The sequence below is a fragment of the Herpailurus yagouaroundi genome, unplaced genomic scaffold (genome assembly GCF_014898765.1).
Source record: "Herpailurus yagouaroundi ecotype Mexico unplaced genomic scaffold, PumYag 185, whole genome shotgun sequence".
NCBI lineage: Eukaryota > Metazoa > Chordata > Mammalia > Carnivora > Felidae > Herpailurus > Herpailurus yagouaroundi.
This window is the reverse complement of record NW_024412416.1, coordinates 4,835,008-4,850,218: the sequence shown is the minus strand read 5'-3', so window position 1 is coordinate 4,850,218 and position 15,211 is coordinate 4,835,008. Positions and strand designations below refer to the sequence as shown.

The 15,211-nt window shown below is 44.3% G+C and overlaps 1 protein-coding gene across 4 annotated transcripts in view; it reads right to left on the bottom strand.

Moving 5' to 3' along the window:
- The window catches only part of SEC11A (SEC11 homolog A, signal peptidase complex subunit), a 41,806-nt gene extending 31,534 nt beyond the window's left edge, over positions 1-10,272 (bottom strand). For 2 of the 4 annotated variants that reach the window (XM_040493569.1, XM_040493572.1), the window contains exon 1: positions 9,906-10,250. In XM_040493569.1, coding sequence (XP_040349503.1) covers positions 9,906-9,956 — 51 coding nt within the window. In that variant the 5' untranslated portion in view covers positions 9,957-10,250. Of the gene's footprint in view, positions 1-9,905 lie in introns of all 4 variants that reach the window. The other 2 variants (XM_040493573.1, XM_040493570.1) reach the window with 2 other exon arrangements.
- Between the last annotated feature and the right edge of the window lie 4,939 nt (positions 10,273-15,211).

Genomic DNA, 15,211 nt, shown 5'->3' with positions numbered 1-15,211 from the left:
AATCCCCATCCTGATGAAAACTCTTGGTGTCCAGCGGTCCCTGCTAAAACATCTCCTCCAAGACAAAGAGGAACTTGCTGCATCTGGTTCCCGACACCACTAAGAAACCTGAAGCCTAGCGGGCCTCCTGGGATTTTGGAGGCAACATATACCTCATGTGGGTGAGCTAGTCCAATCTCCGTATCTAGTAAACCCATTTTGAGCCAGTCTTGAGCAAGGCTCCACAACAGGTCCAAGCTGCCATGAAAGCTGTTCTAGCAACTGGGCCATCAGACCCAGACGGTGACTGAAGTGTCTGTGACAGATGGGGAGCCTCTGGCCATTCTCTAGGGGTGAATGACAGCACACACCTGTGGATCTGTGGGCAAAGCTATGCTATACTTTGGAGAACTGTTCTCTGAAGTAACAGCTTCTGGCGTCTATTGGGTTCTGGCAGAGACCAAACACTTGACGGGGGGGGGGCGCGGCACCAAATTACCACGTGACCTGAACTCCCCAGCTTGAACTGCCAGATACACCAAGCCACAAAGCTGTGCGTCAGCTCGCGGAAGTACTCCACCATCAAGCAGAAGCGGGCTACTTAAGACCAGGCTCGGGCAGGTCTGAAGACACAGCTGTACGAGCAAGTGACTCAGATATTCATGGCTTCTACTCAGGTTAAACTGCTTCACTTCTCTCATACCTACTGCCTCACGGGAGCTCCCTTTGACCGGCTGACTAAGGACGACGTCGGGCCCGGTTTTTAGACGGTTCTACACCAACCACCTAGCACCAGCTGAAAACAGACGGCTGTGGCACTGCATGCCCATTCAGGGTTGACCACGAGGGACCGTGATTAAGGGAAATCTCCCCATTGGGCAGAACTTTGAGTGATAGAAGTGGTTCCTTTCGCCTGGAGGGAGAGGTGGTCACAGGTGTGGATTTACACTGATTCGAAAGTGAACGGCAGTTTGGCTGGCTGGCTGGGGACTGGAAGGGACATTATCAAAAAGCCGGAGACAAGGCATTTGGGCCAGTGGTATGTTGAGGGAACTCTCCAAGCAGGTATTTAGAATGTGAAGATATGTCTGTGTCCCATATAAATGTTCACCAAAGAATTATATCATCAGAGAAGTCTTTTTTTTTTTTTTTGAGGGAGGGAGGGAGGGAGAGAGAGAGAGAGAGAGAAGTAGGCAGAGAGGGGGAGACAGAATCCCAAGCATGATCCGCAAGTTGGCACAGAGCCCAACACAGCGCTCCCTCTCACCAACTGTGAGATCATGACCTGAGCTGAGATCAAGAGCTGGACGCTTAACCAACGGAGCCATCCAGGTGTCCCAGCAGAGGAGTTATCTTAATAATCAGTTAAGCAGAGCTCGTTTCGGCAGCACATACTAAAACAGTCAGTTAAATAAAATTACCTACTCTCTGGATGTCAGTCAGACATCCAGCTACCCTCATCTTGCCCAACGGGCTCATGGTCAAAGTGGCTGTCCGTAAGCAGCCAAGCTGATGGTTAGCAATGTGGATTTTCACTCACCAAAACCAATTTGCTTCTGGCCAATGATGAGTGTCTACTCTGCCAACAGCAAAAAAATCAACAATGATACCATTCCTGATACTGGTTTACTTCTGTCATGGGACGGACAGCAATTTCTCCTTACTAGACTATATTCTAGATAGGGATGTCTTCCCTCTCCTTGGTATTTCTGTCAAAACCACCATCCGTGAACTTACAGAATGCCTTAGTTCCTCATCGTGGTATTCCATACAACATTGTGATGAGGGAACTCATTTCATGGATAATTAAAGTACAGCAGTGGCCATACAGGTCATGGAATCCACTGGTCTTACTAGGTCTCCCCTCGTCTGGAAGTGGCTGGCCGGAAATAACAGTGGAACAGTAGGCCAGTTATCAATGTATTGCCTCTGAGCTCCAAATCCATTCTTGTGTTACCTACACAAATTCTCCTTTTCCAACTGGCTCAGCCATGTTTGGATTTATTAATAAAAGGCACGAGAGGGCCACTGCAAAGTGAGGGAGGAAGGGGCTTCTCTCCTCCGTTCCATGTTTTTATTTCACATGGCAGTGAGTGGATCTGTGTGCAGGTCTGGTAGTGTTCGTCACTGGCCATTACAGACTGGCTCCTGCCCACGTGATCTCTGGCAAACTTCTCAGCCGCCCAGCAGGCCAGTTCTATGGAGCAGCCCCAGCTCACTGCTCTGGCAAATGTCACTGCCATGGCAGACCGCATGTTCCTGTGGAGCCACACCCTCTCAAAAGAGGTCTTGAATCTCAGGCTTGGGAGGGCGGTTCTTTCCTCGTTCACTCCCTCATCCTAGAGGGTGTAGCTGTTTTCTGCATATGACATTTCTGAACTTCTGAGTGCTCTTTTACCCATTTTTAGTAGTTGAACATCTTTTACTAGTTAACAATTCTTCATATTAAACTTTTCCCTGTTCAGTTACTGGTATGGTTTCTATCTTCCGAGTGACACAGACGGCCTTAGCGCACCAGTTAGTCACCAGCAACACTCTGTGGGGCTGGGATAATGTCTACTGCCTTCCGGTATGTGGTACATGCTCTGAATCAGCAACCAATATATGAGATTATTTCTTCTATAGGTACTACTCATTCGTCCAGAATAAAAGCATGAGAATGGGAGTGAGCTCTCACTACTACCCCTAACAATCTGCTAGTGAAATTTCTGCTTTCCATTCTCACAACTTTGGATTCTGCTGGCTTAGACATTTTCATTTCCACAGGAGATATCCTTCCATCAGGGGACACGATGATTCCATGAAACCGGAAGTTGAGAGCACTACCTGGCCACTTTGGGCTCCTCATGCCAGTGAACCAAAATGCAAAGAACAGAGGGTTACTTATTGGCAAGGGTGACTGATCCTGACGTTCAGAAGAAGATAGGGTTGTTTCTACATAATGAGGGAAGTGAGTATAATTGGACTATTGGACTATATATAGAATCCTGGACTATACAAAGAAGTTCTCTAAGTTCTCTTATGCTCTGTGATAAAAGTTAGTGAAAACCACAACGGTCCAATTCAGGCAGGACTACTCTTGACATTAACCCTTTAGTAATGAAGTTTGGGTCACTCCACCAGGCAAGAAACTATGACCAACTTGGGTTGTGGTTGAGAGCAGAAGGACTATGGAATGGCTAATGGAAGAAAGAATACAGCTACAACCACATGAACAATTACAAAAACAAAGGATAGCTACATAGTAGACAGAAGCATAGTTTTGTTTTATTTGAAAAATTAAATACAAGGGTGCCTGGATGGCTCAGTGGGTTAAATGTCCAACTTCGGCTCAGGTCATGATCTCACAGCTCATGAGTCAGAGCCCCACAGCAGACTCTCTGCTGTCAGTGCAGAGCCCCCTTTGGATCCTCTGTCTCGCTTTCTCTTTCTACCCCTCCCACCTCCCCCCTGCCCTAAAATCAATAAACATTAAAAAAAATTAAACACAATTAGAAGATGTGTGTATAGTTGCCGAGTTGACTACAGTCATTTTGCACTTTGCCAACATGGATAAGCTACAACTAGGCATCCCCAAATCCCCTCTCTCTAGGGTTCTGGGTTAAAGTTGGCCAAAAAGAGAAATGTGCCCAAGATCTAGAAGGTCAAAAGGAAGGATGCTGGAGGTCTCTGTGGTTAGAGGCGGCGAGAAATCAAGGGCCTGGCTGGATGCGGTCTGTCCTTGCTCTCTTCTGTTCCATGTCTAGCCCTTCTGGCTGACCAACAGAGCCTAGCTGGAGAAGCAACAGCTGTCCACACACTGCATCTCCTCTCCTTTGGTGTGGTCCCAATCCATCAACCAGATGTGGACTCCGGCCGCGGATGCCATGGAAAGCTTGGATTTGTCTACCCGTAACAGTGCTGGCTAGTGACATCTCGCTGATTCACCATGTCTCAGTTTTAATTTTTTTTTAGTATTTGTTTTTGAGAGAGAGAGGGACAGAGCACAAGCAGGGGAGGGGCAGAGAGGGAGACACAGAATCCGAAGCAGGCTCCAGGCTCTGAGCTGTCGGCCCAGAGCCCGACATGGGGCTCAAACCCACGAACAAGATTACAACCTGAGCCGAAGACGGGTGCTTAACCGACTAAATCACCCAGGTGCCCCTGATGTTAGTATTTCTACACTGAAACTTGGCAACTAACTACTGAATGTGGACACCTTGTCAGTAACATTTTCCTCATCCTAAACAAGACTATATGAGTTTTCAAAAATCTGGATAGATCCGTTCTCTGTGCTATATGTACCTCCTATTTGCTGCACACTTACTGATATTAGGTCGAAGACTAAGAAAAATCTCCTTGGCTTCTGTGTGCCTCACTGGGGGACCAATTCATTTAAACAAAAATCATCACTGGTATCTAGAGTTCAATCGATATCCTTACCACAGCCATTAGGAGCTGAGTGATCCTAAGAGATAAGAAGAAATAAAAAGACAAGGATTCTGCCAAGTCCTAAGATCTTTAGATTTAGGCAAGAAGACATACAGATAATTAAAACCCAAAGAAATGCAAAACTCAAACCGAGTAATGTAAGAGGCCTAAGGAGGAGCTAATAAGCAAATGCTGTGGAAGTTGGACCAATCCCATCAGGGCTCAAATATGGATCTAGTCACATCCTGGCCAATACCCTCTGGTCATTAAGAATTCTTGGCAAACAGGGACAATCTCAAATTTTACATGTGAAAGTAGCATGAAAACTACTTGGCATGACATACTTCTTTTCTTAGTGGGTAAACAACTTTTGACCCCAGTAAAATTTATAATTAAGAACAAAAATTCTTAAAAGAAATTATGTATAGTGTTAATATTTTTATGTTAAAAACTCTGTGCATATTTGGTATTTTAAGTATTTATAAAATTTAAAAGAATTTGGCCCATTAAAGTAATAGGTCAGGTTTGTAGTTTCAATTTGTAATATATAATCAATTGTTGCAGATTTATGATTTTAAGCAGAAAGCTTACTATTTACACAGTCTTGAAACATTTCAGAGAACTTAAGTAGTCCCAGACATATACAAATGATATAAGTATGCAGTGATGTTTGCTGAATAATGTTCTTAATAAGGAAAATTTTAAAGTTTACTTACTTATTTTGGGAAAGAGCATGCGTGCAGAAGCATAAGAGAGGAGGGGCAGAGAGAGAGGGAGAGAGTCCCAAGAAGGCTCCACACTGGCAGCACAGAGCCCGATGTGGGGCTTGAACCCACAACCCATGAGATAAGGGCCTGACCTGAAACCAAGAGTTGAGTGCTCAACCAACTGAGCCATTCAGGCACCCTTTACAAAAGAAATTTTTAAATTTATAATATTTTTAAGGTGTTTGTTTGTAAATTAGCCCAAATATTCAAAGGGCCTTAAAAATGTCTGTTAAAATTTCCTAGAATTTATTTTTTTTTTATTTCCTAGCCTTTAAATAAGATTTGTACACTCATTCTAGAAGCTTAAGAACTCAGTTTTAAAGTTTTAGCTTTTACAAGCTGAACATTATTTTTTAAAATAAAAGATAATTTTAAAGAGGCCTTTCTGGACATAAAGGCCATATCAATGGGCATCAAAAAACGAACCTATATCCAGGGTCACCTGGCTGGCTCAGTTGATACAGCATTCAAACTTATCTGAGCCCCACAATGGGTGTGATTAAAGATAAAATCATTTAAGAAACAACAACAACAACAAAAAAAACTGGGGCACCTGGGTGGCTCAGTCAGTTAAGTGTCAGACTTCAGCTCAGGTCATGATCTAATGGTCTGTGGGTTCAAACCTCACATCGGGCTCTCTGCTGTCATCCTGGAGCTCCCTTCAGATCCTCTGTCTCCCTTTCTCTCTGCCCCTCCCCCACTCACCCACACTCTCAAAACTAAATAAAAATTTAAAAACTAAAAACTAAAATAAAAAACCTAACCTATACCAGCACTGTGCTGGAGCCAATTTGCTAACTTTTCAGGAGTTTTGCAAGCTGGGTGTCAAGCACAGTGTTATTGAAAATCAGTACAATTAAATTCAATTTTATTTATTTATTTATTTATTTTAAAAATTTTTTTTTTCAACGTTTATTTATTTTTGGGACAGAGAGAGACAGAGCATGAACGGGGAAGGGGCAGAGAGAGAGAGGGAGACACAGAATCGGAAACAGGCTCCAGGCTCTGAGCCATCAGCCCAGAGCCTGTAGCGGGGCTCGAACTCACGGACCGCGAGATCGTGACCTGGCTGAAGTCGGACGCTTAACCGACTGTGCCACCCAGGCGCCCCTTAAATTCAATTTTAAAAAAACAACAACAAAGAAATAATCTAAATTCATCAGTTCCCGACTATTTTACTACATTTTATCATTATCTATGTCCTTTTTTAAAATGTTTGTTTGTTTGTTTGTTTGTTTATTTATTTATTTAGAGAAAGAGCTAGAGAGCAAGCAGGGGATGGGCGGAGAGAGAGGGAAAGAGAGAATCCCCAGCAGGCTTCATGCTATCAGCACAGAGCCTGACGAACCCATGAACTGTGAGATCATGATCTGAGTTGAAACCGAGAGCATGAAGCTCAACCTACTTACTGAACCACCCAGGCATCCCCTCGTTATCTATGTTTGTTCTTCCCCTCGTTATCTGTGTTCTTGAGATTACGTTTTTCTATTTTATCTGTAAAGTGGAAATAACAGGTGCCTGCTACCACAGCTCTTCTTGATTCCACATTGAGAGATGTCATGTTGGTAGCATGAAATCAGCCATGTTGGGTGTTATTTACACCGCAGAAACAGTCAAACTCTATTGATCAGGTCTTCATGGATTAAGAAAAGCTGCAGGAAAACAGCGATCTGATACTTCAGTAAAGGAGCCATACTCCAAAGGGAAGAAGACAAATAAAATAGTATATAACTGCTAACAGGGCTGTAGAGATCACTGAATGTTCTGAGCCAGTCCACAAAGACTCGGAAAGAATACAAGAGGAGTTTTAAGGCAGCAGAGTACATAAGGTTTGAATGGAACAATGTTCAGAGACAATGACGAGAAAGGTAGAAAAAGTAAACTGAAGCGGTGAGAAACGGCGACTGTAACACGACTGTGGCTTACTGCAAATGCCATTCTAAGGGTCTAGGCCACTACCTACAAGGCAATGAGGAGCTGAAGGTCTGAGGGCAGGAGAGAGGCCTTTAATCTGGCAACAATGTACAGGAGTCAGGGAAGGTAAACACTTTACTTCCGACAACTGTGAGGCTGACCAAAAAAACGGCATTACATATAACAAACAAAAGTCTTGAGTAAGGTGTTAAAAAATCAAAACTCAAAGCTCAAAAGAATATAAACTGCAAGTCCAAAATTAAAAATAAAAATAAAATAAAAATACAATGCAAGTCCATCTATACTAACAAAAAGCAAATCAGTAGTTGCCAGCTGCTAACAGACGAAACAGAAAGGGGCACAAGGGATCTTGCGGGTGATAGAAATGTTCAGTTATCTTGACTGTGATGGGCGTAGTTAACTGGAAGTTTATCAAACGGTACACTTTAAAAGGATGAAATTTGGGGTGCTTGGGTGGCTCAGTTGGCTAAGCGTCTGACTTCAGCTCAGGTCATGATCTCATGGTTCGTGGGATCGATCCCCGCATCAGGCTCTGTGCGGACAGCTCGGAGCCTGGAGCCTGCTTCTCATTCTGTCTCCCTCTCTCTCTGCCCCTCCCCTGCTCATGCTATCTCTCTCTGTCTCTCAAAAATAAATAAATGTGGGGCGCCTGGGTGGCTCAGTCGGTTGGGCGTCCGACTTCAGCTCAGGTCACGATCTCACGGTCCGTGAGTTCAAGCCCCGCGTTGGGCTCTGGGCTGATGGCTCAGAGCCTGGAGCATGCTTCTGATTCTGTGTCTCCCTCTCTCTCTGCCCCTCCCCCGTTCATGCTCTGTCTCTCTCTGTCTCAAAAATAAATAAACGTTAAAAAAAAATTTTAAAAATAAATAAATGTAAAAAAAAAATTAAATGGATGAAATTTATTGCACTAAGTATTCCTCTATGAACCTGATAAGAAAAAAGAACAAGGACAACTCAAACAAATTAACCAGACATTTGATGCTATTTAAGGATAAGTGGAAAAGTTATGCAAATGACAGCAATTTTAGAAGAGAAGAACCAAACTTCGAGTTACCCTTTTCGTCCGATTAGCTCTCAGTATCTAGAGTCACTGTCAACTTTTTTCCCCAGATATCATGTACGGGTAGAGCCTCATTTCATTACTTGCCCTCGCCCCACTGCCATGCTATTCAGTCCTTGCACGTCCCCCCAACAACCTCTGGGAGTTTGCTCATTTTCTTCATCTGCAGTATGGGAGTGACGTTACCTACCTCTCAGGTAAATAAACACATCACACACACAGCAAGAGTGCAAAATAGTTATTATTTGCCTTAGTCATTTTCTACACACTTATGCTCCTCGAAGCCATTGTCTGTCTCATTGACCTTTGCGTCTGATTCCTGGCATAACTCAAAACAAAAACAAAAACAAAACAAAACCAGTAGGTCCAAACTAAGTATTTCTCCGGAGAAATGTCTATGGCACCTAGAAATCCAGATATGAAGAAGACAGCACTGTACAAGTGAGACACTGAATTGTTACCATAAAGACCAGCACTTCGTGCAACTTGAAAAGAATGATCAATTATGACTGAGGGAATTAGGAAACGTGTTTAAGAGGTGACACTGAGCTAGGAAAAGTCTGAAGCGGACTAAGCGAAGGGTACATATCCACTTCCTTAGACGGTAACTATGAATACTGTAGAATACAAGTCCAAAAGAGCATCTGTAACAGTGACACGTTAGGGGCGCCTGGGTGGTTCAGTCCGTTAAGGGACCAACTCTTGATTTCGGCTGGGGTCAGGATCTCCCCGTCTGTGGGTTCGAGCCCCACATTCCGCTCTGCGCTGACGGCATGGAGCCTGCTTGGGATTCTCTCTCTCCCTCTCTCTCTGCCCCACCCCCACCCCGCTCTCTTTCAAAATAAATAAATAAATAAACAAACATTTCTTAAAAGTTAAAAAAAAATAGTGACACGTTAAATTCTGTAAAGCGAAATACCATTTAAAAAAAGGTCCAAGGCAAGCAAAACTAGGCTCTACAAACACACTTAGTGCAGAAGACAAAAAGGAGCGACCTTTCCTAATGACTAAATAATTACAAGTGTGTTGCCAGGACCATCTGGCAAAAGGTCTAGAAGTTCAAGATGGAGTAAGGTTTAAGGGACAAAAATCACAAGATCTCAATTTCAAGATCCCTGTGCCACTACTATTGGGCAGCAAATCCGAGGATTCTGAGAGCTGCCACCTTACTGCTAAGAGGACTCAAGGGCAAGTATTACTGTTGCTCCAACTCTGAGCTCAGAGGCGCTCCAGGGAAAGGCCCTGCAGCCCGCTGGGGTCCGGCTGCAGCAGGAGGGTTGCCTCGGGCTGAGAGCAGCCAAACGGCTCTTGGGGGGCCTACAGCCGCCCTCCCGAGCATTCCAGAAGCCAGGAGCAGCACTGAACTGCTAAACCCAGTCGCCGGAATTGACCGGGAGTCGCTGCGATCGCAGAAAACACGAGTCTGCCGCCTTCCCAAGTCTAAAATAACAGGCAACCCCAACTCCCACTTAGCGCCCTGCGGTTTCCACCCGCTCTCCTCCCTCGATAGCAGGAATGGAACGTGAAGCCCCGGCTTCCCGCTTCGCCCCTAGCAGGCCCAGACGCAGCCAGGGTCTAAAAATAGGGGGCGGACAAAGCGACCTCTGGCCACACGCTCCACCAAGAGAAGGAATGATCCAGGCGTCAGACCTCCTCAGGCCCTCTCACTGGGGGCCAGAGGTCCGCCCGGCCCCGCAGTGGCAGCGTCAGAGAGAAGAGGGGAGCCCCAGGAAAGAGTGGGAGGCCATCCTCACCTGCCGCTTGTTCATTCGCCGCACATCATCCAAAAAATCTAGAGACAGCATGGCGAGGCCGTCGAGCGGGGGAAACGGGCAGCGGAGAGGGCGCGATGTGACCGGCGGGCGGAATGGCTGGCGCACCGGCCGGGACCCCGCGGCGTCCGCACTTCCGCTTCCGGGGCGGGAACCGGCGCTCCCTCCCCGCGCCCAGCGCGTCGCTGCGGAGAGCAGACAAAGGGACTCTCGTCTCTCCTAATGTAGCCTCCCGGCCTGGTGTGGCGGTAACAGGGCGCTCCCACGCCCGACCTCGCCTGCACAGAACCTACCGGAGCCCTGTGCCCGCACTTAGCTACCGGCCCCTAGCGGAGGCGGCGACCCGGGGGAGCGGAGAGGCCTCCCGGCAACCTCCGGTGGGCGGGCTCTCGTGCACGCCTGGCCAATCGGGAGCCGGGCTCCGGCGTCCGGGGGCAGCGGCGGCCCTTGAGTGGCCGGCGGCTGCAGCCGGGCCCCGGGTCTGGGTGTGGCACTGGACTTGTGGCCAGGCTTTGCCATCTCTGGGGCGAGGGGTGCGAGGTTGGTCTCCCGCGCTACGGGAGGTGGCGGCCGAGGTGGTTTCGTTAAGTGTTTTACGGGTAAGGGCGGAGGATATGAGAGCCCTTCAAAGCACGGCCTCAAGCTCTCCGGAGTTCAAAAGACTTGGTGCAAGAGAAAACAACCAAAGCGTGCTACAGTGTGATGAGACCACCAGGCGTGCGGGGTGTCAGGAAGCCCCTTGCTCCCGGTCTCCCCGCCCTGAACGTGACCCCGTTAACAGGATCTGCTGGCTCCTTAAACTCTGCCTCCTGCTTTTGTTACCGTGGGCACCTGAATGTGACCCTCTTCTCGCTGACCCTGACTCTGTACAAAGTTTGCCTTGACTTGTCCAAGCTGCTAATATGCACCTAGGACGAGAAGGAGCAGAGCTGGCCTCTTAACTATTATTTCTATCTTTTCCAAAAGATTGGTGATCTCACATTAGGGGAACCTGAGTGCAGGATCTACTTTGCACTATCTTTGCAATTCTATGCATCGAAGATGATCTCACGATAAAAAGTTAAATATTTTGGAGGATGGCTATAATGAAAAAGATAATAGCAAGTTTAGGGGAGAATGGAAGCCTCATAGGCTGCTAGTGGGAATGTGAAATGGGACAGCCATTTTGGAAGATAGACTGGTAGTTCCTCAAAAGGAGGAACTATAGGGGCGCCTGGGTGGCGCAGTCGGTTAAGCGTCCGACTTCAGCCAGGTCACGATCTCGCGGTCTGTGAGTTCGAGCCCCGCGTCAGGCTCTGGGCTGATGGCTCAGAGCCTGGAGCCTGTTTCCGATTCTGTGTCTCCCTCTCTCTCTGCCCCTCCCCCGTTCATGCTATGTCTCTCTCTGTCCCAAAAATAAATAAACGTTGGGAAAAAAAAAAAAGGAGGAAGTATAGAATTATTACATTAACCATACTCACCAGCAGGTCCACACCTGGGTATATATCCAAGAGAATTGAAAACATATGTCCACACAAAAACTTGTACACGAATGCTCGTGACAGCATTATTCATAAAAACCAAAAAGTGCAAATAACCCAAATATGCGTTAACCAATGAAGGGATAAGCAAAATGTGGTCTAGCCATAAAATGGAATATTATTTGTCAGTAAAGAGAAATACAGCAACACAGATGAACCTTGATAATGTTAGGCTTAGTGAAAAAAGTCACAAAAGACCGTGAACTGTATGATTCCATTTATACAAAATGTCCGAATAGGCAAAACTAGAGAGAGAGAATGAAATGGTTGCTGAGGGTTGGGAGAAACGGGGAGTGATTGCTACTGGTTAGGGGGTTTCTTTTGAAGGGTGTTGAAAATACTGGTGATAATTGTACTACTTTGTGAATACACTAAAAACCACTGAATTGTACACTTCAATTGGGGTGCTGTATGGTGTCTGAGTTATACTACAATAAAGCTGTTATGAGAAAGAAAAAGAAAGAAAAAGCATTGATGATTTGTTCATTGTTAAATTCCCAGTGGCGAACGTACAACCTGGCACGTATTAGATACCCAGTAAATATTTGTTGAATTTAAAATGTATGGATGTGTACATGTGTCATCTCCAACTGCTGCCCTTAGCACCCATACTTGTTGAGTTGAAAATGAATTTCCGATTTTTCCAAAATAGGAAGGCCAGTGGAAGAAAATACACATAAACCCCATGAGGGCAGGGACTGCATAATAGTGCCAAACTCATAGCAAATACTTATTAAGTATTTGTCAATAAATGTTGACTATGGGTTCTAACTTAAATTCTGGCTAATACAGTGTTTGGCCTACGCTTGTGAATGTTGAATTCAAGTCGAAAGATGAGGCTCTATAACCATTTTAATGGGTATGAGCCTCACTTAATCTTTGTGTTGTGAAGAAAAGAGCCCTAAGAGAGGCACAAAGCCCTGTGGGGCTTCAGATGTAGCAAGAGTCAATTTCGTTGGGGAGGTTAAAAGGGGCCTCAGAAGGGAGAGGGCATTTGGGTCAAGTTGGCAGGTGAAGGATATACCCAGTGGAGGGAATTGAGGCAATAAAGGTGTAGGGGCAGGAAACTGAAAAATACATTTGAATAATCCAGTTGGGTTTTTCCAACTTTGCCCATACCTTAAGGAACTGGGTTAGCTGGCTCTGTAGGTGCTCTCTTACCACAGAGAAAATTTGAGCAAGCCTAAGACGTCATTTGTTGGATATACACAATTCGTACTTGGGCCATGTTCAGGTACTACTCTACCTCTGAAACCTTGTATGCCCATAACTCACACTCTGATGGTGACTTCTTTTTCATTTCTCTGTATGTTTGAACTATATGAATAATACACGAGTACCTTCTCATCATAAAAGATCAGAACAAGACAGGCAATTCCAGCCATCCCACTTCTGGGTACATACCGAAAAGAACTGAAAGGGTCTTGAAGAGGTATTTGCACGCCTGTGTTCAGAGGAGCACTATTCACAACACCCAAAAGGTGGAAGCAACCTAAGTTGCATCCATGAATGCATCCATGCATCCATGAATGAATGACTGAATGAATGAACAAAATGTGGAATAAACATGCAATGGAATATCATTCAGGCTTAAAAAGAAATGAATTTCTGATAAAGGCTACAACATGAATGAACCTTGAAGACATTATGTTAAGTGAAATAAACCAGATACAAATGGACAAATATTGAAATGATATCACTTATACGAGGGAGCTAGAATAGTCAAATTCATAGAGACAGAAAGTGGAAAAATGGTCACCAGGGGTTGGGGGAAGAAGGAAATTGGAGGTTGCTATTTAATTGGTAAAGAGTTTCAATTTTTTCAGATGATAGAGTTCTAGAGATTGGTTGCACAACAATGTGAATATACTTAACACTGTTGAACTCTATACTTAAAGGTAGTTTAGTAAATTTTGTGTTGTGTGTATTTGACCACAATTTGAAATTAATAAGAGGCATACATGGGGCACCTGGGTGGCTCAGCTGGTTATAAGTCCAACTCCTGATTTTGGCTCAGGTCATGATTTCATGGATCGTGGGTTCAAGCCCCGTGGCAGGCTCTGTGCTGACAGTGCAGAGCCTACTGAGCATTCTTCCTCTCTCTCTCTCTCTCTCTCAAAAATAAATAATAAACATTAAAAAAAAGATACGCATATAGGGAGTAGAACATGAAGGTTCCCTTTGCTCTCCTAGCCCCTCCCCTCCCTAGGCTGATCACTGATAACAATTTTTCCTTCCAGTGCTTTCTTCCTATGTATTTAAAATTTACACTCACTTTTTTACATAAATGGGATCACACTGTACATTTCCTTTCAATTTTTCTCCTTTTCATCCATTTACATTTTTTGTATTTCAATGAGTCCTCTGGTCACGTGACTCTGCAATATATATATATATATATATATATATATATATATATTTTTTTTTTTTTTTTTTTTTTTTTTTCTTCCCCATCTATCAGCCTTCTTCCAATATGTGGTCTCTGGACCCAGGGACCCATTAAGTTGTCTACAGGCTATTTTATTGGGATGAGAAGCTTTATTCACACCTATTTCACAAACTTTAGATGTCATGTTAAGTATGATTTTCTCAGAAATCCTGTTATACTCTCAATAATCATTTTGCTCTTAAGGTTTAGGTTGCGTTAGCTCTACAGTTTGTCTCAGCTAATGTGCAATTAGTAGGGTGTGGACATGTTGTTTCACAATATGTGTTATTGTTTATGTGTTAAATTTGAAACGTATTGTGTTGTTGTATTTTAAATTCGCAAAAGTAGATCAGTAATACAATTCAGGAATTCAATTAGTTAGCTGAAAGTTAATTAAATCAGTATGCTGAATACTTTTAAACTCAGGGGGGGAAAAGAACGTTGTAAGTGAAACATTAACCAGGAATCCAGTGCAAATAAATACACAGCGTGACTCTGTCTATGCTGGGATTGGGTAATCCACAAGCATGATGAATTATGATGAGCAGCTGAATGGGAAAATTACTAATAAGAAATATGATAAACCTCTAAGACATATGTTTTATTAAACTGGTAATCTATTTTGCCCTGGTTCCCAGTATATTATGCTATAAACCTTGGTCAAATAGTGGCACAAAGCCAATGAAGTCATAGTGCCATTAAAAATTTTTTTTAAAAATATTTACTTACTTATTTAAAAAATTTTTTTCTTAATGTTTATTTATTTTTGAGAGACAGAGAGACAGAGACAGAGCATGAGCAAGACAGGGGCAGAGAGAGAGGGAGACAAAGAATCCGAAGCAGGGCTCGAACCCACGAGCTATGAGATCATGACCTGAGCTGAAGTCGGCCGCTCAACCAACTGAGCCACCCAGGTGCCCTGTAGAGCCATTGTTAAGAAAACCTCAGTGGCCAATCTGATAATCAAAACAAATTTTTCTGGAAGAAGAGCTCACAGAATAGTGCTTCCTAATGACATTGATAACATTTACCCCTAAACATAAGGAGAAGCGGTCAAAACTATAAAGGCATCCTTTAAGGTTGTATTTTTTAAAGCCAAAACAGTCACATTCTGGCTAAGAAGCTTTTACAGTCAGTCATAATGTTAATAATGATAAATTTGCTTGGTAAGAAAGCTAAATAAGCTTTTGGCAAAGTTCCTTTATCAAAAGATATCATTGGGGGAAAAAGATACTGTTGGACATTGCAAAATATCGATGGTATAGAAAGTGGATGAGCACGTTGTGTGGAGTTGTCGAGGGCTGCTGGAGAAAGTCATCCAACCATGCTAGGACCTGGAA